The sequence below is a fragment of the Tupaia chinensis genome, unplaced genomic scaffold (genome assembly GCF_000334495.1).
Source record: "Tupaia chinensis unplaced genomic scaffold, TupChi_1.0 Scaffold000063_1, whole genome shotgun sequence".
NCBI lineage: Eukaryota > Metazoa > Chordata > Mammalia > Scandentia > Tupaiidae > Tupaia > Tupaia belangeri.
Genome location: NW_006159521.1, coordinates 1,064,506 through 1,089,274, shown reverse-complemented (window position 1 = coordinate 1,089,274; position 24,769 = coordinate 1,064,506). Strand labels below are relative to the sequence as shown.

The 24,769-nt window shown below is 43.3% G+C and overlaps 1 protein-coding gene across 1 annotated transcript in view; it reads left to right on the top strand.

The window, feature by feature from the left end:
* TRIP4 (thyroid hormone receptor interactor 4) overlaps positions 1 to 24,769 on the top strand; it is an 85,181-nt gene that overhangs the window by 50,124 nt on the left and 10,288 nt on the right. The window contains exon 12 of the mRNA XM_006141733.3: positions 21,804 to 21,906. Coding sequence (XP_006141795.1) covers positions 21,804 to 21,906 — 103 coding nt within the window. The remainder of the gene's footprint in view (positions 1 to 21,803; positions 21,907 to 24,769) is intronic.

Here is a 24,769-nt window from a genome sequence, read left to right as displayed (position 1 = left end):
CAGAATAGGAAAGACCATCTTTAAAGCACAGACTCTTTGCCAACCGTATGGTTTTCCTGTCTGAACGGTTACTTTAGGTGTGTAAGAAAAATTGCTTCAGCTTAATTTTTATCCATAAATTGTTTTTCAGACTTTTTGTCTTCATTATTACTATTACTGTTTTTGTTTTTTAATTCTTCCTAGCTCTCTCACTCTTTTTCTCACAGATTCTGTCCAACAATTGTTATCCTTCTAGATTTCTGTCTTTTTTGTTTTGTTTTGTTTAAGTTTTACTATACGCCATGTGCTCATGCCAGAGACAGACAGACAGAGGGAATATGAGAAATCACCAGCCACGAGTGGATGGCCATGCCACAATTCCTTCTCCTCCATTTTCCCAGTATTTTGGGTATGGACACACATGTGCCTAGCATGGTTTTGTTTTGTTTTTAAGAGCTGGGACCAGCATTTGGAGTAATGGCTATGTTGCTGGACTCCCACGCGGTTCGAGTCCTAAAACCAGTGGCTTAAACTTATGCCGGGCGCATGTGCGTGCATGCCCAAGAGGAGAATGGAGGAGAAGGGATTGCAGCGTGGCCATCCCCCCTGGGGGGTGATATCTCGCTTTCTATCTCTCTGTCTCTCTCTGTCTTTCTGGAGAGTGCACGTGCCCTGTAGTAAAAACCTCTCCAAAAAAAAAGGAACATTTGTCTGTTAAAACAATAAAGATTAAAAATTTTTGTAACGTGCTGGGCACATTTATGTGCATGCCCAAAATCCCAGGAGGAGAAGGGATTGTGATGTGGCCATCCCCCCAGGGGCATGAATTCTTGCTCTCTCCGCCTCCCGCCCCCACTTTTTCCTTCCTCTATCCCCAGTGAGCACATTCACTCTATAGCAAAAAAAAATTTTCGAGAGATTTTTGCTGTAGAGCAGGGGCACTCACCAGAGAGAGAGACCGAGACAGAGACAATGAGAGGGAAAATGAGAAATCACCCCCTCCCAGGGGGATGGCCACACTGCAATCCCTTCTCCTTCATTCTCCTCCTGGGATCTTGGCAACACACACACACACAAACACACACACACACGAGCATGCCTAGCATGAGTTTTAAGCCACCAGGTCTGGGACTAGAACAGTGGTCTGCCATGTGGGAGTCTAGCAATGTAAACGCTATGCCATCTGCTGGCCCCTCCTACAGGAAATTTTAAAAATTAAAAAAAGTTTTAGGTTTGGGGGACCAGCAGTTAGCGTAATGGCTATGTCGCTGGACTCCCACGTAGTCGACCGCAGTTCGCGTCCTGGACCCAGTGGCTTAAAACTCACGCCAGGTGCGTGTGTGTGCGTGGCCAGGATCCTGAGAGGAGAATGGTGGAGAAGGGATTGTGGCGTGGCCATCCCCCCTGGGGGGTGATTTCTCGCTTTCTGTCTGTCTCTCTCTGTCTGTCTGGCAAGCGCATGTGCCCTAAGTTTGGTAGTTGGCTGCCCCTTAGGAAATGTCTAGATCTCCCTGTCTCTGTTAGTACTGGAGTGCTCTGATGTAAGAAATGTAAGTGCCTAGTCTGTTGTACCGGCCTCATTCTTGTTTCAGGAACAACTCTCGATGAACCTTTCCCACACTACTCCGTGGTCTAGGTGTTCTTTAAAACACATCAGAGGACTCAAAATGCTAACGATGTTAGGATAATGGCAATATGCTAGTGTGTATTATGACGCTCTGTGAGTTGGAGATAATATGCACTATTGCCAAAATGTGAGCATGAGTCCACGCACACGCACAATACCTATTGCTATGTCCATACTGCAGAACTGGTATCCTGGTACGTACTTTCAGCAAGCATTAGTCTATGTATGTTTGGTCTCCCTTTACTCTCATAGGTCAGTTCAGGAAACAGTTTTCTAACCTGTATATTGCATTAGCATCTCCTCACTCATTTTATGTCACCAAGCTAAATTACATTTTCTTTGAAAACCAATGTGGAGGGACCAGTAGGTGGCGTGGTGGGTAAAGGCACTGGATTCCCACATGGCTGACCACAGTTCAAGTCCTGGACCTGGTGGCTTGCTCTCTCATTTTTCTCTTTCTCTCTCTGTCTGATAAAACTAAATAATAATAATAATAGTAATAAATAAAGTTAAATTTAGGGACCAGCAGTTAGCATAATGGCTGTGTCACTGAACTCCCATGTAGCCAACTACGGTTCGAGTCCTGGACCCCGTGACTTAAACTCATGCTGGGCGCGTGTGCATGCATGTCCAAGATCCCGAGACGAGAATGGAGGAGAAGGGATTGCAGCGTGGCCATCCCCCCTGGGAGGTGATTTCTCGCTTTCTATCTCTCTGCCTCTCTCTGTTTTTCTGGTGAGTGCACGCCCTATAGCTAAAAAAAAAAAAAAAATGCAAAAAAAAAAGAAAACCAGTGTGGATCTAGTAAATGTTGTTTTGCCAGAAACTAAGTGATCTCACCAGAGAGGGAGACAGAGGGGGAAAGGGAGAAATCATTCCCCAATGTTTTGTGGTCACAGCACAGTCCCTTCTCCATTTCTTCATCCTTTAGAGGTATTAGGCACATACACACATGTGTCTGGCATGTTTCTCAAGCTGCTGGGGCCAGGATTTAAACCACTCAGCCATGTGGGATCCAGTTCCCTTAACTGGTGGGGGATGGGGCCAGCCCTCTAGTAATTTTTACTTCAAAGGAAACTAACTTCCTATGTGACTTGGACCACATTTTACTTCTCCATTGTGTTCTTAACTTTGCCCTTTTCCAAAGAAACTCTGCAAATTACTTCTGACCTCACATTCTTGGCCTTTCTTTGATAAGTTAAAATACAAATACACTAAGCCCTCACTATTTTTGGCATAGTGAGATCACTTAGTCCTCTTAAAAAGAAAAAAACACTGAAAAGGTTTTGTTAGTGGTTGTTTCAAAATCAAGTGCACTACACTAGAAGTGGTTTTTAAAAATATGTGCTTAAAATGCTTTCCCCTGAGCTAAGAACTTGTCTTCCTTTTATCTCCTGTGACTAGTGTAGCCAGCATGGCTAATTTGTGCCAGGAAAAATCCCACTAGACCGTCAACCCTCCTGAGTAATGGCAGGGGATCAACCTAGATAGGAGAGAAGGGATACAGAAAAGGCTGTGGGCTCAGCTCAGGGGAGAGAGGTAGATGAGAGCCACCTCGTTAGAGCTTCTCCCGTATTCCCCTGGAAGGAGCCCATGCCGTTTGCCAGCGTTTTATCTGCCAGCAGCAGATGTAAGCTCTCAGAAACAGCAGGGAGGATGTTGACTGCAACAATGCATCAAGGCTGTGGTTTGTAACCTCAATAGTAAGGCAGTTAAAACCTTTTTTTTTTTTTTTTAAACAAAGACATTTTGATTGCCAAATCTATAACCATTAGCAGCTGTGGTTGTGAACAGTTTTGGAGACCTAACAAGTTCTCAAACAAAAAGTTGAGTTGGTGGCTTTTGTTTCTGCATTGTCTGTGTTTGTGCTATTTATATTCCTGCCTCCAGTAGAAAATCTGATTCGTCTGAATCTCCAAGGTCATTGATGATTCTGTTTCTTCTGAACTGAATCCATTTCTCTCCTGCCAGCTTACCGACCTGTTGGTCCATTTGATCTTACGGCTTTTATAACAGCCAAGATCCTCTCTTCGAGGAATTAGGCTGAGCAGTTCTACTGCCGGGTGCCTGTACCTGGTCATTGACATCGGCAATAGAACTGTAATCTTCCGGCAGGGAAAAGTATGCTCATTCCTCCTTCTCTAAGAGTCTCCAGCATAGATCTTGAGGAAGATTGCAGAGATCGCTTTATGTGTGGAAATCGTTGGATTTTATCACAAATGGATTGTCTTTGAGCCTGAGCGGTAAGAAATTCGGAAATGAAGGAAGTCAATACTTAGGCATTGGTCTTGAAAATGCAAAACCCCCCAGTTCTCTTTTAAAATATGTGAAAAACGTCCTCTCGGAAAGAGAAGATCTGCCAATTCTTAGAGCTGAAAATGTTCCTAAGAAAGGTGAGGACTATTATCTGAGACCCAAGGAAAGAGGGAAATTGTATGTCACTAACAACTGGCCTAACCCCAGGCTGTTCTCTCAAATCACAGCTCACTTGAATGAGATAGGAAATGTATTTTCAAAATTCTCATGAAGCCTGAAAGATTTTTAGGAGTTTCTAGGTCAGAACAGATTGTCTTTAGAGTGGTTTGCAGTCTGGGTATCAAGTGTCCGCTTGAAAGTGGTTGAAGGAACAATCATATACAGAAATAAATTTGGGTTTATATATAAGTTCATTAATACACTTGTACATGTGTACATTATTTATTTATATGTTTATTCCATGAGAGAGAGTGCGCACGTACCCCAACAGGGTCCTCACTCATGATCCACCTCTTGCCTGAGCCAGCCGGATCACAGACACAGGCGTGGGCCCAGCGTGCTCAGAGAGGTCCCAGGGCGCAAACACTGAACCTTTCCCATGTGAAAGTCGTGGGACCACTGCGTCACCACCTGGTCTCAACCATGTATATGTATTTCTTAATCCATTATATTTTATCTTGTATTCAACCCGAAGAGAAGTGGGGAATATTACTACTTTTTTGTGTTTTTATTTATTTTTTTAAAGAATTATTTTATTTAACTTTATTTATTATTAATATCATTATTATTTTTCAGTTTGATCAGAGAGAGAGAGAGAGGAAGTGAGAAAGCAAGCCACCAGGTCCGAGACTTGAACCGTGGTCGGCCATGTGGGAGTCCAGTGCCTTTAACCACCACGCCACTTGCCGGTCCCTTGTTGTGTTTTTAATGTAACACTTTTTTTTTTTTAAAGGTTTTTGCCACAGGGCACATGCGGAGGCCAGAGAGAGATAGAGAGAGGGATAGAGAGAAATCAACCCCAGGGGGGATGAGCACACCACAGTCCCTTCTCCTCTATTCTCCTCCTGGGATTTTAGGCACTCCCAGTGTGAGTTTCAAGCCACCAGCTCCAAGACTCAAATTGTGGTCGGCCATATGGGAGTTCATTGCCTTCACCATCACAACACCTACTGGCCCCTTATAATTCTTTAATATTTAGCTTTTCATCTGAAATTGAACACTTAATTCTTAGTATTTTCTTGTGTATTTCTTCATCAATAAATTCTTGAGTCCTTACTGTAAGTCAGACACCATTCTAGAAAATAGGGAAACAAAAAAGATAAATCAGGTATATGTTCTGTTCTCAGATGTCTGAAAGTTCGTGGGGTAGATATGTAATACACAACAGAATAGAAGATTAAAAAGTAAAAATTGTCTTAAGAGAAAAGATTGTTGGTCCAGCAGGTGGTTAAAGTGCTGGAATTCCCACATGGCCAACTGCAGTTCTAGTCCCAGACCTGGTGGCTTGCTTTCTCACTCTCCCTCTCTCTCTCTCTGGCAAAAACTCCTGTGAAAAAATAGTAATAAATAAATAAAATAATTCTTTTTTTTTGGAGAGGTTTTTGCTATAGGGCGCGTGCGCTTGCCAGACAGAGAGACAGAAAGCGAGAAATCACCCCCCAGGGGGGATGGCCACACCGCAATCCCTTCTCCTCCATTCTCCTCTCAGGATCTTGGGCACGCACGCACACGCGCCCGGCGTGAGTTTTAAGCCACCGGGTCCAGGATGCGAAACGCGGATGACTACATGGGAATCCAGCAACATAGCCATTAACTAACTGCTGGTCCCCTAAAATAAATAATTCTTAAAAAAAAAAAAAAAAAAAAAAGAAAAAAAGAAAGAAAAGAAAAGTTTGTCAGGCCAGCCGGTGCCGTGGTGGTTAATGTGGCTAGATCATCCCACATGGCTGACTGCACAGTTTGAGTCCCAGTGAGCACACACACCCTCTGGTAATTAAAAAAAAAAAAAAAAGTACTAGTTTATTTTGGTGCAAAAAAATTTTAATTCCCTGCAGTTTTCCATAATATGCATTTCTGTGAACTTTTTGAAGACACTTGGTATTTAAAAAGATGGCTTTGGCTTTCCCTTGAAGGATAATAATAAAACTATCACTTCTTTTTCATCCATCATTATATGCCATGTTCATTATGTATGTTATTTTCTAATCTTCATAATATTTTTATCAAGCTATCTTTGCCCTTATTTTAGAAATAGAAAATGTTAAGGCTTAACGAGTTCAAATAATTTGTGTAACATTAGTCAATAAATGAAATAATTGGGATTTTGCTGTTCAAGTCTTCCTACTGAGATGGTTTTTTAAAAAAGAAAAAGGCATATTTCAAGGCTGGTCCTTAGCATGGTGGTTAAAGGAGCTGGATCCCACATGGCCAGCTGCAGCCTGACTACTGGCCCTAGTGGCTTGAGAAACACAGGCGTGCCCCAAATCCTGACAGGATGGAGGCGGGATTGTGGGATGACCACGTCCCATCATGTAGTGCTTTCTCCCTTTCTCTCTGGCAAGAGCATGCGCCCTATGGCAATTAAATAAAGAAAAGGGAGGGTGGAGGGAGAGCGTATTCCGGGGAGAAAGGAGTAACCTGAGCAAAGACAGAACTGGGACGTTACTGTCCTGTATGGAGAATAATGGCAAACCAGTTTGTTAAAAAAAGAATGGGAATGAAGATAAACAAGCAGCAAATATGAATGGAAAGATGTGCTGTGGTCAAATGGTAGATAGCTCTGAATCACAGGCTAAAGAGGGAAGACCTTTTTCTATGGTCAGTTGTGGGGTGGAGAGGAGTGTTTTGAAGGTTTTTAGAGGCAATCTGGCACCAAAGTGGATTGAAAAGGAAAGACTCTCAGGTGGGAAGGCAAATGAGAGAATAGTCATAGTCCAGAATAGAGATATTTTAAAAATCTATTTTCGGGGTCAGCAGGTGGTGTACTGGTTAATGCACCAGACTCCCATGTGGTCAGCTGTGGTTTGAGTACCAGACCCAGTGAAGCAAATGTTAATTTATCCCCTAATATAAATTTTTTTCTTCTTTTTTTTTTTTTTTTTTAAGAGGTTTGAGAGTGACAGAGAAACAGAAAGCGAGAAATCACCCCCCGGGGGGATGGCCACACCGCAATCCCTTCTCCTCCATTCTCCTCTCAAGATCTTAGGCATGCATGCACACGTGCCTGGCGTGAGTTTTAAGTCACTGGGTCCGGGATGCGAACTGTGGTTGACTACATGGGAGTTCAGCGACATTAGCCATTTCGCTAACTGCTGGTCCCTCCTTTCCTTTCCTTTCCTTTCCTTCCCTTCCCTTTCCTTTCCTTTCCTTTCCTCCCTTCCCCTCCCCTCCCCTCCCCTCCCCTCCTTTCCCCTCCCCTCCTCTCCTCCCTTCCCCTCCTGTCTCCTTCCCTCCTCCCCCTCTCCCCTCCTCTCGCCTCCTCTTCTCTTTTTTGACAAAGACTCATGATTACCCTGACCCAGCCTTCTAGTCAGCTAGAACATCCAAGTGCCCCACCATGCCCAGCCTGTCTAGGTTGGACTGGGGACTGAACCACACAGGCCTAGCCATCATGCAGTGGTGCCTCCCACTTGTGCCACTGAGGCTGGGCCCTTCTATGCCTTACCCACCTTTACATTTCTACTGTCCTGACATTTGACCTGGCACTTAGTGGGTGCTCAGTGAATGGTTGTGACAGTAAATTGAAAGATAGGCAGTGATTTATATATGAAAAGCCTTAAATGCCATTTGGAGGAGTTCGAACTGTCTTCTCAAGGCACCCATACAATAAGATGTGTATTGTACAGAGATCGTCTTGGCAGCAGTAGGAAGGAGGGACTGGATGGGGCAAGCCTGTAGAACAGAGAGGATTTAGGAAATGATTCATGGTTGTCTAGGTGAGGCATGATGAATGCCTGCAGCAATGCTCTGGCAGTAGAGTTGAGCAGAAAAGAACTGGTGATTGAAATGCTTAGGAGGTAAAGTCTATAAGACTTGGTGACTTGATTGGATCTGAAAGGTGAGAGAAAGACATCTGAGATAAACTGGAGTTTCTAGCTGTGCTGTGTGTGTGCATGGCATTACCATTAGTCCAGATGGGTTATACACAAGAAGAAAATTTTCTTTTTTCTTTTTTATTGCCAGAAAGAGAGAGAGAATGCCCTCCTCTCCCCCTCCCCACAATGGAACATGGTTACCTGGTATGTTTTTCTAACCTCTGGGGCAGAGATTTTTTTTTTTTTGAGAGGTTTTTGCCATAGAGCGTGTGTGCTCACCAGACAGACAGAGACAGAAAGACAGAAAGCAAGAAATCACCCTCCCCCCGCCCCCAGCAGATGGCCACGCCACAATCCCTTCTGTTCTCCTCTAGGTATCTTGGGCACACATGCACATGCGCCCGGCATGAGTTTAAGTCACCGGGTCTGCTACATGGGAGTCCAGCGACATAGCCATTATGCAGATTTCTGGTCCCTGGGGCAGAGATTTGAAACAAGGTTGACCATGTAGGATCTGGCTCCTAATGCACAGCACTTAACCACTGTACTGTAGGAATAGCCTATTTTTTTTAAGAGCTTCTTTCTGGGGCCAGCAGGTCATGTGGTTAAGGGCTCTGGATTCTCACATGACTGACCATGGTTTGAGTCCCAGACCTGGCAGCTTGCTTTCTTGCTTTCCCTTTCTCTCTCTCTCTCTCTGGTCAAATTAAAAAAGAATATAACAAATGAAATTAGCTAAATAAGAATTCTTTTTTTTTCTAAAGTTATTTTTTTCTAGGCCAGCTGGTGGCATGGTACTTAAGGCTGTTGGATCCCGCGTGGCCACCTTGAGTGCAGTTTGAGTCCCAGACCCAGCAGATTAAAAAGCCAAACACATATTTGTACATGCCTAAAATCTCAAGAGGAGAATAGAAGAGAATGGACTGTGGCATGACCATGTGCCCCAGGGAGCACTTTCTTACTTTCCTCCTCCTCTCCATCTCTCTCTCTCTCTCTCTCTGATGAGCATACAGGCCCTATAGAAAAAAAATTTTGCGTTAATTTTTCCCATGAGAGAAAGAAACAGTTTCCTTCAACAGGCTCTTCCCCTCTTCCATCTCCAGCCTCAGCCAGCTCAAATCATGTGCCCATGACGAGTACTTAAAGAAAGGCCCTAGGACATGAACCAGGACTTTGCTTTGTGGGTCAGTTGCATTATAGCTGCACTACTGTCTGGCTCCAGAAGACAATTTTCTTCTAGGGTAAATGCCTTTTTAAAATAAATGACAGGGGCCAGCAGGTGGCATAGTGGTTAAGGTGTTGGACTCCCACATGATCAACCATGGTTCAAGTCCCATACCCAGCAGCTTGAAACTCATGCCAGGCACATGTGCGTACATGTCTGAGACGTGAATGGAGAAGGGGTTGCAGCCTGGCCATCCCTCCTGAGGGAGTGATTTCTCACTGTCTCTCTGTCTCTCCATTTCTCTGTCTCTCCAGAAAGCACACATGCCCTATAGCAAAAATATCTCTAAATAAATAAATGAATAAGTAAATAAAATAAACAACATATGACAAAGAAAACCTATATTATCACAATAAAGGAGAGATGTTCTATAGTATATGATCTCTATTCAGAAATTGATTTTCCTGGAATTTTTCACTTGGGTGATTTTTTTTCTTTATTTTTGTTAAGTTTTGCTGTAGAGGGGCCAGCAAGTAGCATGATGGTTATTGATGCTGGACTCCCACATGGCCGACCGAGGTTCGAGTTCCAGACCTGGTCGCTTGCTTTCTTACTCTTACTCTCTGTCACTCTCTGGTCAAATTAAAATAAATAAATAACTAAATAATTCTTAAATAATTCTTTAAGAAAAAACATTTTAAGTTTTTGCTGTAGGGCATGTGTGCTAGCTGGAGAGAGAGAGAGAAGGAAAGAGAAATAACCCTCCAGGGGATGACCACGCCTCAATTCCTTCCATTCTCCTTTCGGTAATTTGGGCATGCTCACATACACACACTCAGTATGTTATAAAAATGAACATTTATTTTGTTGTTTTAACAGACAAGTGTTCTTTGAGAAAGGGGCATTGTTTATGTTAACAGCACCAGGTTACTTGATGATGACCTTACCCTGGTTTACCAAGTGAGGTCAAGTACTCTCTGAGCCCTGCATCACAGTAGTTGTTCTCAGTTGAGCCAGACCAGCCATTGGGATATTCAAATCTGAAATTGTCCCTGAACTCAAGAGAATTCTTCCGGCATGTTTTTTCTTTTTAAAGTTTTTTTCCACTAAGTGTGTACACTCACCAGGGAGAGAAAGAGGGAGAGATAGACAGTGAAAGAGAAATTGAGAAGCCACCCCCAGGGAGAATGGCCACAGCCACAATCCCTTCTCCATTTTCCTGGGATTTTGGACATGCAGTGTACATGTTGCTGGCATGACTTTCAAGCCGCCAGGTCTGGGACTCAAACTGGAGTCAGCCATGTGGAGTCCAGCACCTTAACCACTATGCCACTCTGCTGACCCCAGTCTTCAGCATTTTAAGGCATTAGTCGCAGGATAAACGTCAATGGTTGAAAACCTCACAATGTGGTATCTTTATATAAAAGTGATTTTCTTGGGACCAGCAGTTGGCATAATGGCTATGTCACCGGACTCCCATGTACTCGACTTCAGTTTGAGTCCTGACCCAGTGGCTTAAACTCACGCCAGCCTCGTGTGTGACCAAGATCCCAAGAGGAGAATGGAGGAGAAGGGATTGCAGCATGGCAGGTGATTTCTTGCTTTCTGTCTCTCTGTCTTTCTGGCGAGCGCATGTACTCTGTAGCACAAACCTCTTTTAAAAAAGTGATTTTCTTTTGTTTTTTTCACTAGTTTAATTTGGCGTGAAAGCCTGCTATGTGAAAATTAAGATAAAATCATTTTCAGAGATCCAGCTGTGATGGTGTAAGCGGGAGGGTGCCACTGTGCAGTGGCTGAGGCCACATGGGAGGCCCTGGTTCAAGTTGTGGCCCAACCTATGAAGGCCAGGTGTGGTGGTATGCATCTATAGTCCTAGCTAACTGGAAGGCTGGGACAAGAGGATTGCAACATGGAAAGACGCTCTCAAAATTACCTGTCTGTCTGTCTGTCTGTCTCTCTCTCTCCTCCCAATTTGCTCTCTTACCTTTTTCTATTTTAAAAGAAAAATGGAATCATCATGAATGAATGATTTTCAGTTAGGTCTTGAAGAGTCAGACCAGAAAAACAGGGAGGTTGATTTTGCAGAAAATATACGTGTGCGTGCGCGTGTGCGTGTGCGTGTGTGTGTGAGTGAGTGTTCTGGCATAAGATTCCAAAGGGCATGGAAAACCACAGGAGGAATGTTACTGTGAGCAGGATGGGACCAGGAGACCAGTACTGTCTGACTTTAGTCAGACTATCTTCCACAGGTGGGTAAAAGACCCATGAGCTTGCATATCTCTTACTTTTATCATTTTTTTTAATTGCCACGGGACACATACACTTACTAGAGAGGGAGAGGGAGAAAGCACCCTTAAATGGGACCACAGTCCTGTCTTCTACATTCCTCCACCCTGACAGATTTTTTAAGCCATTGGGGCTGGGATTTGAATCATGGCTAGCCATGTGGGATCCCACTCCCTTAACCACTAGGCTATGGGTTCAGCCCTCTCATTTCTTACTCTTCTCACCTGGTATGTGTATGGATTGTCTCCATATCATCCAGCTAAAAAAAGCCAGTTTTTTTGGTTTTTTTTACTTCTTTTTCTTTCTTTTATTTATTTTTAGATTTTTGCTATAGGGCGTGTACACTCTCCAAAGGGTAAGAGATTTGCGTGCGAAAGTGAGAAGTCACCCCTCAGAGAGATGGCCACACCGCAATCACTTCTCCTTCATTCTCCTCTCAGGATTTTGGGCATAAACGCACCTACAGTGTGAATTTCAAACCACTGAGTCTGGGACTTGAACTGTGGTCAACTACGTGGGAGTCCAGCGACGTAACCATGACTCCTGGTTCGAAACCTCTGTTTTTGATACTGGGCACATGACTTGAATTACCTACTAGTATATGGGAATTCAGCTGTTCTACTTTGGCATGATATTTATTCAACACTAGTGAAATATGCAGAAGTCATCTGGTCAGAGCATCCTGAGCAGTATGTTATGTTGATGTGAAGGAGCTTTTATCTTCCCGTGTAGCGGGGCCTGAGGTGCTAGTTATCCCTGAACACCTTGAATTGCTTGAAGTAAAATGTAAATGAGAACCATTTATCAGAGAACACAGTTGCTTTCAGGATATGCTTCTTTGGATCTGTTGTACTTGTGGCCTCTTTATCAGACTCATTTCCTTCTCTCTTTCTGAGTGCTATCTCCTCAATCTTGCTGGAGTTGGTTTTCAGCTAACTAGATTTCATAGCCTGATTTCATGTCCTAGCTAGTTCCCCAAAGTTCAGACCAAGAAAACCTACAGCAAATACATGTTCTTTCTCAATGAGTTCCTTCTTAACTGTTGCTTTAGCTGTTAGCCCACTAGAGATAGTTTTAAGATTTATAGGTCATCTGCGGATTTGTTGGGAAGAGTGACGTAGTTTAGGAGTTATTGACCATTTCAGTATAAGGGCTGGGTGGAGGCTTGTAGAGTCGATGAAAATGCCACTCGGCTCAGAATTAGCAGAGGTTGCCAAAAACGACTACCTTTTTTTTTTTTTTCCTCTTATGAAAATGGCAAAAGAAGTGTTTTCTAGATGACTGGCGAACAACTCCCTGCTGGAGAGGAGAAGAAATGACTGTTTAGTAGTTAATTACCTGTTACATTAGACAGCTATGAAACTTATGAGGCATGAAAGAAGACAGGGCCCACCTCCCCCACTCCTCATGCTGGAAACCAGGTGATAAGGAGTTCTGATAGGCAAGAACAGCAGCGACTTCCTAAATTCTCCACAAATGTATATAACTGCTTGATGTCAGAACCCACTTTCCCTCACCTGTCTGTTGTACTGTCTCAGTGGTCCTTAATCTAGCATCCTCTCTAAATTGGATGTGACCTTCAGAGTTTAGCTACATTCTTCCTCCCTTCTCTTAATTTACTTCCTCTGGGTTAGCTGTATTTTATGTCTTTTGACCCTCAAACCAAAGATCCATTTCTTGTAAGCCCTGGCTTGTTGGTGTATCATGTGGTCCTTAGTGCCCGACCCCCAGATGCAGGGATTATGCATTTTTGGAGATTCTGAGTCTCTGCCAAGCTGATTTTGCTTTAAGCATTTGACAGTGAAAAATAATCCCTTCTCCCAATGCATAGTCCTTACTTTATTCTTTGCAGCCTGCTTTCTCTTTACCTCTGTTTCTTGTAAGTCCCCTGAAGTTTGGTGGCGGTGGTGGTAGGAAAAGTGATAGTCACATGAAACTTGGATTTAAGATTCAGTTGGTGGGGCCAGCAGATGGCATGGTGGCTAAGGATGCTGGACTCCCACATGACTGACCACAGTTTGAGTCCCAGACCTGGTAGCTTGCTTTTCTTCCCTCTCACTCTGTGCCTCTCTGGTCCAATTAAAATAAATAAATAAAAGTAAAAATAAGTAAAATAATTCTTTTAAAAAAATTCAGTTGGAAAAGTTTATTTTAAAAGTTATTTTTATTGTGACGCATGATGAGTCCAAGGAACTTTGAACAATAGTATTGGTGTACGATTTCATATGTCGATCATTTTTAACAGCTTTTCCCACTAACATTTGCTTACTCAATTAATAGTTGTCAGGGCAGTTTCTCTTTTTTTTTTTTTTTTTTTTTTTTTTTTGGAGAGGTTTTTTCGCTATAGGGCGCGTGCGCTCGCCAGACAGACAGAGAGAGACATAGAGAGGAGATGGCCATGCTGCAATCCCTTCTCCTCCATTCTCCTCTTGAGATCTTGGGCACGCACGCACACGCACCCGGTGTGAGTTTTAAGCCACTGAGTCCAGGACATGAACCACGGTTGACTACATAGGAGTCCACAGACATAGCCATTACGCCAACTGCTGGTCCCCCGGTGTGAGTTTTAAGCCACTGGGTCCGGGACGCAAACTGCAATCAACTACATGGGCGTCCAGCGACATAGCCATTACACTAACTGCTGGTCCCTCTCTTTTTTTTTTGAGAGAGAGATGCTATAGGGCATGTACACTGGCTGGAGACGCCGAGACAGAGAAAGAGGTGTAGTAATTCCTTCTCCATTCTCCTCTTGGGATTGAGAGAGAGATGCTATAGGGCATGTACACTGGCTGGAGACGCCGAGACAGAGAAAGAGGTGTAGTAATTCCTTCTCCATTCTCCTCTTGGGATTTTGAGCATGCACAAACACACACACACACACACACACACACACACACTCCTGGCATGATAAGCTGCTAGGAGGTCTGGGACTTGAGCTGTGGCATGAGTTTTAAGCTGCTAGGAGGTCTGGGACTTGAGCTGTGGTTGACTACATGGGAGTCAAGCAACTTAACCATTACGCCATCTGCTGATCCTAAGAATAGCGCTTACTTTTACTCCGAATTATAGTCCCAACAGTGTCCAGTTCTCAGTATGTATGTATTCAGGCCTGAATCACATAACTTTAATACATAAGTTGGTCAATTTGTTGTTTTTATTGTTCAACTAATATTTATTGTTTGCCTACTGTGTGCCAAGCATAGTGTTTTGTTTTGTCTTTTCTCATTTTTAAGATTTTTGCCATTGGGTGCATGTGCTCACCAGAGAGAGTAGAAATCACACCCCGGGGAGATGTCCATGCTACAATTCCTTCTCCTCCATCTCCTCTGGGATTTTGGGCATGCATACAGATATGGCATGGTTTTCAAGTTGCAGAGCCTAGAACTCGGACCACACAGTGGTCATGTGGAATTCAGCACCTTCACCCTCATGTCTCTTAATGGCCCCAGGCATAGTAAGAGATGCTAAGAAGTAAGTAAAACACAAAAACTCCTCCCCTCATGGAGCTTTCATCCCAGCAAAGGAGACCAAATAAAAACATTAAATAAATAAATAATATAGTATCAAATTATAGTAAATGTTATGGAAAATAGATCAGAGAAAAATTAAGAGTGCCAGGTTTGCGAGGTGTTCTGATGTTAAACAACGTGATTTGGGAAGATTAAATGCAAAGTTGACATTTGAGAAGTCCTAAATGAAGTGGGGGGAAGAAGAAATGTTTAACATTTATCTCAGGTGAAAAACATCCCAGGATTTGGGAATAGGCAAGTGCACAGAGCCAGAGGCAGGAACAGCGGACGTCAGTGATAGAGCAAAGGAAAGTGAAGGAGAAGAAGCAGAATTGGTTTGCCGGTGGACAGCCCAGGGACAGTTGGTCTTGGTAAAGACTTAAACTTTTATCTGACTGAGATGAAAAGCCACTGGAGTTTGTAACAGAAGAGTGGCGGGATTGTTATTAAAAACAAACAAACAAACAAACAAAAAAAACCACAAGGTGGTGTGGTGATTAAGAGCACTGGACTCCCATATGGCTGACTGCTGTTCAAGTCCCAGAGCTGGAGGCTTGCTTTCTTACCCCACCTCCCTGACTCTGTCCTTCTCTGGTCAAATTCAAATAAATAAATAAAATATAGTTAAATAAAATAATTCAGTAAAAAACGAAAACAAACTCTGGCTAGTGTATTGAGAATAAATCAGGAGGGAAGTTGAGAGCAGAAACCGATCACTTAAGGGGTTATTATAGAGGGGACCGCAGGTGGTGTGATGGTTAAAGCGGCTCAACTCCCACATGGCTGGGTGTGATTCGATTCCCAGACCTGGCAGCTTGCTTTCTCACTTTCCTTCTCTCTCTTTCTCTCTCTCTCTCGTCAACTTCAAAAAAATAAAAATAAATAAATAATAAAATGATGACAATGAGTAAAAATAAAATAATTCTTAAATTTAAAAAAAGGTTATTATTGAAAGCCAGGGAGGCATGATGGCCTAGACCAGTGGCTACCTTTAAGGTCTTAAGAAGGAGTGAGTTATTGGATATGTTTTGAAGGTAGAGTTGACTGGTAGAATGGGTTTTTGTAAAGTTTTGACCTGACACCATGAGAATGGAATAGCCATTAGTGAAAAGGGGCATGAGTTGGGACTAGCAGATGGTATAGCAGTTATGTCTCTGGATTTCCACATGGCCGACTGTGGTTCGAGTCCCAGACCCAGTGGCCTGAAACTCACACTGAGTTCATGAAGATGGGATTGCAGCGTGGTCATCCCCACATGGGGTAATTTCTCACTTTCCCTCATGCTATCTCTGTCTCTGTAGAGACTCTCTGGCAAGCATACACACTCTAAGGCAAAAATATCTGAAAAAAAACAAAAGGTTGAATAATATTTGATTGTATATATACATGTGGGGTCTCAGAAAACTCATAGAAAATGTATATTATGTGAATTTGGGGGCCAGGGCCAGCAGGTGGCATGTTGGTTAAGGTGCTAGACATTCCACATGGCCAATTGCAGTTCAAGTCCTGGGCCTGGTGGCTTGCTCTCTCACTTTCCCTCTTTGTCTCACTCTGGTGAACATGTGCCCTGTAGCAAATTTAAAAATAACAATAATTATAAATAAAGTTAAAGAAATTTGGGGGTCAGCATGTGGCATGGGGGTTAAGGCACTAGACTTCCATGTGACCAGTGGCCATTCAAGGCCTGCCCAGCAGCTCGAGACTCACACTGGGTACTTATGCACACATGCCCAAAATCCCAAGAGAAGAATAGAAGAGAAGGGATTGTATCATGGTCAACCCTCTGGGGAGTGATTTCTCTCCTTTTTGCTCTTTGTCCTCGATGAGCACATATACTCCATGATGCAAAAACCTTTAAAAAAAAAAAAAAAAAAGACATGGTTTCAAAAACTCTTCAGTGCCATTTTCCACAAACTTTTTGAAGTCCCTTTTGTTTATCCACTCATCTGTTATAGATACTTGGATTGTGGAAACCGTTGACTATTGTAAATGATACTATTATGATTAGTGGTACACAAATATTTGTTGGAGTCCCTGCTTTTGATTCTTTTAGATACGCAACTTAGAAGTGGAATTTCTTGTTCATAAGGTAGTTTTATGTTTACCTGTTAAGGAGTCATCAAACTGTTCCCCAGTGGCTGCACAATTTTATATTCACACCAGCAGTGCATTAGGGTTTTAATTTCTTCACATCCTTTATTTATTTACTTTGCTTTGTTTTGTTTTATAATAGCCATCCTAGTGAGTGTGAAGTGGCATCTCATTCTGTTCTGGCTGTTGTTGTTTTAATTAACAGTGGGTACATGTGCTTGCCAGAGAGAGACAGGAGAAAACACTCTTCAATGGGGTATGGTCATACTGCATACCCTTCTTTATTTCTCTATCCTGTCAGGGTTTGGGATGTGTACACAAACATGCCCAATGTGTTCTTTTTAAGAATTATTACTTTTATTTATTTATTGTTATTATTATTATCTGAGAGAGACAGAGAGGGAAAGTGAGAAAGCAAACTGCCAGGTCTGGGACTCAAACCATGGTTGACCATATGGGAGTCCAGTGCTTTACCCACCATCCCACCTGCTGGCCTTGCCTTAACCACCATACCACTTGCTGGCCTCAACGCCCAATGTGCTTTTCTTTTTTTAAAACTTTTTTTTTTTTTTAGAGGTTTTTGCTATAGGGCACGTGCCAGACAGACAGAGAGAGACAGAGAGATAGAAAGCAAGAAATCACCCCCCAGGGGGGATGGCCACGCCGCAATCCCTTCTCCTCCATTTTCCTCTCGGGATCTTGAGCACACACGCACACGCGCCTGGTGTGAGTTTTAAGCCACCGGGTCCGGGCCGTAAACCACAGTTGACTACGTGGGAGTCCAGCGACATAGTCATTACGCGAACTGCTGGTCCCTGCTTTTCTTTTTAAATTTATTTATTTATTTAATTTGTTTGTTGTTGCTTTTTTTTTTTTTAAGATGTTTTTGCTATAGGGCATGTGCGCTCGCCAGACAGAGAGAGACAGAAAGATAGAAAGCAAGAAATCACCCCCCAGGGGGGATGGCCACGCCGCAATCCCTTCTCCTCCATTCTCCTCTCGGGATCTTGGGCACACATGCACCTAGCGTGAGTTTTAAGCCACTGGGTCCGGGACACAAACCGCGGTCAACTATGTGGGAGTCCAGCGACATAGCCATTACGCTAACTGCTAGTCCCTGCTTTTCTTTTAAAAATTTTTTTATTTATTTAATTTTGTTTGTTGTTATTATTTTTAAATTTGACCAGAGACAAAGAGAGAGAGAGAAAGTGAGAAAGCAAGCCGCTAGGTCTGAGACTTGAACCATGGTCAGCCATGTGTGAGTCTAGCACCTTAACTACTATGCCACCTGCTGGCCCTGCCCAATGTGTTTTTCAAGCTACCATGTTTTTCAAACCATGGTAGTCTTATGAGCTCCTGTTCCCTTAACCACTGAACTACAAGGCTAGTCCCTCATTAAGGTTTTGATTTGCATTTCTAGGACCTTGGGAAATCCACATAGGTAAACTTTTTCCACTTGGAGACTGAAAGAAATCAACAAGGTTGTTCATGTAGAGAGAAAAGAGGTCTGAGGGCTGGCACCTGCAGCACTCCAACATTTTTTTTTTAATCTATTCATTCATTTTTTAACCTACCAGCGAGAGACACAGAGAGAAAGAGGGAAAGTGAGAAAGCAAGCCACCGGGTCTGGGATTCGAACCATGGTCAGCTATGTGGGAGTGTCCAGCACCTTCACCACGCCACCTGCCAGTCCCAGCAGCACTCCATCATTTAAAGGCTGAGAAAGAGCAGCCACAGTAGCATAGCAGAAACCCATGCTCTGCAATTGAAGCCTATGGGAAGGTTCCAGGTTCATGTCCTGAGGTCTCCTTTATATGCCAGACATGCACACATGACAGTGATCCTGGTTGCTGAAGCTGAGGGTAGATTGCTGTATTATTACCCTGTGGAGGCGACCTGTCTGTTTATTACTCTCTTTCATGGGAGAAAATAATAAATGTAGATACTAGAGAAGGATGAAAGAGCTGTCCCCATAGTGTAGTGATTAAGTACTGTTTATATGAAGCTAGATCCAACTTGGTCAGACATAGTTCAAATCCCAGCCCTGGCAGCTTGGAAAACATGCTTGCATGTATGTATATGCGTGTCCAAAATCCCAATGAGGTAAAGAAGTGGAAGGAATAGGATTGGGGTATGTTCTGTGTACATGCCCCTCTGATAAATAAATTGACAGATTGATTGATTGATGGAGGTGATAGAAGGGTGGAGAAGATTAAGAACATCCAGTAAAATGAGCAAGAGAATGATACTGTGGAAGCCAGGTGAGGAATGGGTTCAAGAAAGACAGCCTGGCTGCAGTTGCACACGCTAGGGTACGGGTTCCCTGCAGGCTGAAGCCACTTAAGAGTCCTGGTTAAATTCCTGAAAGCCAGATATAGTGGTGTACACCTGTAGTCCCAGCTACTCGAGAGGCTGAGGCAGGGGGATTATAGCATAGTGAGATCCTATCTAGAAAAAGAAAGAGAGGGAGAATTCTGTCAGGTTCTACGTGATCAATTAACATGAGAACTGAGACTTGACCATTCAATTTAGCTATGCAGAAGTCAATAATGACCTTTATTAGAATCATTTTGGTGGAGAGATAGCAATGAAAGCCTATTTATATTTAATCCAATCAAAATAGCCTCAAAGCCTACAGTTTAAGGGAACTGATGTCACGTGGCCCACCACAGTTCAAATCCCAGCCCCTTGGCCACCATGTGCATGCATACCCCAAATCCTGACAGGATAGCGAAATGGAGGAGAAGGAATTACCGTGTGACCACGCCCTATGGGGGGGTGCTTTCTCCTCTCCCTCTCTGTCTGTTTCTCCTGGTGAGTGTACATACCCTCTGGCTACTAGGAAAAAAATGCAGAGAGGAATTGAAGGCTGGGAGTATTGATAACCTTTTGATGAATTTTGTTGTAAAAATCTGAGAAATGGGATAGTAGCTGGAGGAGGCTGTGGAATCTGGAGAGGAGTTTCTGTTTTATGGCACACGTTACAGAATGTTTATGCGGTAATGGGATTGACCCATTAGAGGGAAAGGGTTACGAGTTACTGATGTGGAAAAAGAGGGTAGCTGAAATGGCCGTGTGGTTTTGGGAAAGCCGAACTGTGAATCCCTAGCAGCATTGCCGTTTACCTTGAAATTCTCTAGGCCAAAGAGAAAGGAGAGCCAGAAAGTCGAAGAGATGTTTATTATGATGGCTGCTGCTTTGGCCTCTGTAGAATTAGGTCTAAAGATTTCTTTTTTAAAGTTTATTTTTCTCATGACAGTATGTACACACAGAGGAGAGAAAGAGAAAGCACCCCCAATGGAGTGGGTCACAGTGCAATCCTTTTTCCTTCAGTTCTCCCTCATGTCAGGATCCTGGGCACACTCACACAAGCCCAGCAGGGCCAGAATTCGAACTCCGGTCAGCCACATGGGATCTGGCCTTCTCTGTGCAGCACCTCACCACCTGCAGCAAGGCCAGCCCAGGTTGAAGGAATTCGACGGCAGCCTCTGGTCTTATTCATGCCAGCACACCTCAGCCTCAGCACGGGTCTCATGCAGAGCTTACTTCCTCCTAATCCCCAGCAGTAGTAGCTGGGCCCCGCTTTTCTGTGAGTTCTAGAGGCCTAGGAGATAAGGAAAGAAGAGGTTTTACCCTCCCATCTCCCATCTCTTTTCCACCGTGAAATGAACATTCTGACCCCGTCTGTGAATGTGACTGTGGCTGATACTTCATTTTAAGTTGATGTTTTATCAAAGTGCAGGCCACACCTGCCCTACTAAAAGCCACGGTCAGCGGGCACGACCAAAGCTGTTACAAGTCCCTTCTGTTTTCTCCGTAGCATCACTTACTAGCCTGGACAGTGATCAGGAAAGTTTAACTGTTTATACTTCTGGTTATAGAGAAGTTCAAATTTTCCTACTTGTTTTACTGAAAGCTTCCATTTCTACTCCAGAACCTTCAATCTTTAGAAGACACCTCTTAGCAGGTGAAGAAGAAAGGAAAATAATTTTATACTGTTGAGGTTACTAGGAAAAAGGCTTCTCTGGTAATGAAGTCTTGCTCAGATGCCTATGAGTCATATTTGTCAAACATGCTAAACAGAAGACATTCCAAGATGGGAGTAATGGAACTCCAGATCAGTTGGGCATTGCCAGAGGGCATTTTCAGCCAGCCCCTACTTATTCCTTAAATTGTGATTTTGTAGCCAGCATAGTCTTACTCCAGCTTCTGTGTCTTTTTTTGCAGAAGGAATAAAAGTCTTAAGTATTCACTCAGATTTGTTTTGTGATAGGAGATCCAAAAAAGGTTTCTAAATAATTTTCATTGCTCTACCAGTTACCTTTTCACCCTAAGAAGGTCTGGAATGCATCCAGCAAAACAGCTTTTACATGTTCATGCCTTTCAGAATGAATCATCTTCCTTCCCTGTAGTAAAAGAAGGACTCTGTGTACGTTTCTGGCAGAATTTCCACAAACATTTTATTTTTCTTAAGTCTTCCAGTGCTTCACTTGAGTCAAACCTAGCGGGTGCCCACTGCTCTTAAAGGGGACCTCCGAATCTCCTGACTCACAGTTGCCCGTGTTTAAAGAACGGTCAGTTCTGATCCTTCTGGAAAGGTGTCAGACATTCTTCTTTAATAAAGGTGTTCCCACTGTAGGAAGTCAGAAACGCCAGCAGTAGACTGTGTAATGCTGCACTAAGACCTGCCGAAAGGGAAAGGTTTGTTCTTGCTCGTTGAACATAATCCTCTTTACCTGTGACACAAGGAGTTCTGTCATCAGAATGTCGAGGTGAAATCTGGGACATGCTTTGATCTTGTTGATATTCAAAGTTTGTCCCAACTAGTCTGAACTTTTTATGTTTATATTTTGCAGTTTCCAGACATCAGTCAAGAATCTGATTCTCCATTTGTTTTCATCTGCAAAAATCCCCAGGAAATGATTGTGAAGTTTCCTATTAAAGGAAATCCAAAAATCTGTAAGTCACGATCTTTGATGGTCTAATTTTTTTCTTTTTCTTTTTATGGCCTTGCATCTCTTATCCAACATTTTTCCTTTTTAAAAGAATTATTTTTATTTAACTTTATTTATTTATTTAAATTTGATGAGAGAGGGACAGAGGGAGAGAGAGAGACAGACAGAAAGCAAGCCACCAGGTCCAGGACTTGAACCACTCTCAGCTATGTGGGATTCCAACGCCCTTAACCACCATGCTACCTGCCAGCTCCATCACTTATCTAACTTTATAGAAATCTCTTTTCAGGGACCAGCAGTTGGCATGATGGCTATGTCGCTGAACTCCCATGTAATCGACCACAGTTCAAGTCCCAGATCCAGTGGCTTAAACTGACGCCTGGTGTGTGTGCATGCGTGCCCAAGATCCCGAGAGGAGAATGGAGGAGAAGGCATTGCAGCGTGGCCATCCCCCCAGTGGGGTGATTTCTCGCTTTCTGTCTCTGTCTTTCTGGTGAGCCCACGTGCCTTATAGCAAAAACCTTTCCAAAAAGAAATATATATAGTGGGACCAGCAGTTAGCATAATGGCTATGTTGCTGAACTTCCATGTATTCGACTGAGGTTCAAGTCCTGGACCCAGTGGCTTAAACTCACACCAGGGTATGTGTGTGTGCGTGCCCAAGATCCCGAGAGGAGAATGGAGGATCAGTCCATTGTATGACATACCTGGTGTTGGAGGATTAACATAATTATATTTATCAATAGCTTTAATGTTAACTGTAGTATTTGGCCTTTCTAAAGTTACCTTGCCCCACAATTATTGGCATGATAATGAGTTACTATAAACTTCCACCTAGAATCCCATTACTTTAAAATTCTATTTGTCAGGGCCAGCAGATAGTATGATCGTTGGGGCACTGACTCCCACATGGCCAACTGGCATTCAAGTCCTGGACCTGGTGGCTTGCTTTCTCACTTTCCCTCTCTCTGTCTCTCTCTGGTGAGTGTCTGTATCAGGTTTAAAAATAATAATAATGTGGGGCCAACAGGTGGCATAGTGGTTAAGAGTACTGGACTCCCACATGGTTGACCATGGTTCGAGTCCTAGACCTGGCAGCTTGCTTTCTTGCTCTTTCTCTCTCTCTCTCACTTACTTGGGTCAGATTTAAATAAATAAATAAAGTTAAATAATTCGTTAAAAAAATAAATAAGATTAAATACATAATTCTTTAAAATAAAAGGCTATTCGTCAGCCAAAAGAGAACCTTCTGCCCCACTGTACTGCTCGTTAAAGGAAGTAAGAAGCTAGTGTCGGTGGCCATATTATCATTTACCCATTGTTCTTCAGTATTTAAGAATGAGATTTAGCATTTTAAGTGTTTATTTATTTATATTTTAGTTTACCTTAGGGTGTGTGTGCTTGTCAGAGAGAGACAAAGGGGGGCGGAGAGAGAAAGTGAGAAAGCACCCCCAGGACCATGCCGCAATCCCTTCTCCATTCTTCTCTCAGGATATTGGGCACGCATGCACATGTGCCTGGCGTGTTTTTTAAGCCACTGGGTCTGGACCCAGTGCAGTTGGTCACATGGGATCTAGCCACTGTAACCATCACATCCCCTACTGGACCTTAAGTGTTTATTTTCAAGCGTCTGTTTTGGAGGCAGCACTTTGCACGTATGTCTTGATTATTGATTCCTAGAACTACCTTACCCCTCTAGCTTTTCGCCCTCCTTTTGAAACCGCTTAATGATTTGTCTTTCTGTAGCTTTTGCTCTTAGGTATATTTGCGATTATAGTATCCTATACATATTCACTTCTTAGGAAGAGCTTATTAACATTATTCTTTCAACTTCCAATTCTTCTTCAACTCCCATCTTCTCTTCTTTTGTCTAATTCTAGAGTAGCTTCTTGTATTTCAAAGTAATCTTAGAAACATAGAGGGTACAGCTACTGTAGCACAGCCATAATGCAGTGCCCTGGGAGGCTGGAAGCCACATGGCAATCCCCAAGTTTGGATCTCCAGGTCAGTTTGAAGATACGCATGCAGGCATCTAGGATCCCGAGGAGCTGGAGGGCTAGGGAAGGGGAACCACAGCACGGTGAGACCCTACTGAGGATCTTTCTCTGTCTCTCTCTCTCTCTCGCTTGCTTTCTCTCATGAACATACAAACTCTGTCATGTCAAAAAGAGATGAAAGCTGGGACCAACAGTTAGCGTAATGGCTATGTCGCTGGACTCCCACGTAGTTGACTGCGGTTTGAGTCCTGGACCCCGTGGCTTAAACTCACGCCGGGCGCGTGTGCGCCGAGAGGAGAATGGAGGAGATGGGATTGCAGTGTGGCCATCCCCCCTGGGGGGTGATTTCCTGCTTTCTGTCTCTCTGTCTCTCTCTGTCTTTCTGGCGAGCGCACACACCCTATGGCAAAAAAAAAAATCTCTCCAAAAAAAAAAATAAAAGAGAGAGAGATGAAAGCAACAACAACAAATAGTGGTGCTCTCTCTTCCTAACTTTCTTTTGAAAACAACATCAACAACTCTGCCATTTGCTCATGTCAGGTTCCACTTTGGGCCTCTCACTGCTTTCCCACAGTGTGAATTCAATGACTCTAGGACACTGTCGTCTTCACTTGTGCACAGCCTTCTTACCCTATACCTTGGGGACCAGCTAGCCATTTTTTTATGATTAATTTAATTTAATTTATTATCATTATTCTTCGATTTGACCAGAAAGAGAGAGAGGGAGAATGAGAAAGCAGACTGCAGGCCCGGGACCCAAACCATGGTCGGCCATATAGAAATTCAGAGCCTCAACCACCACTCCACCTGCCAGCCCCCAGCTGGCCATTTTATAAATTTGTTCTCTCAAAAGGTATTTTTTTTTTTTTT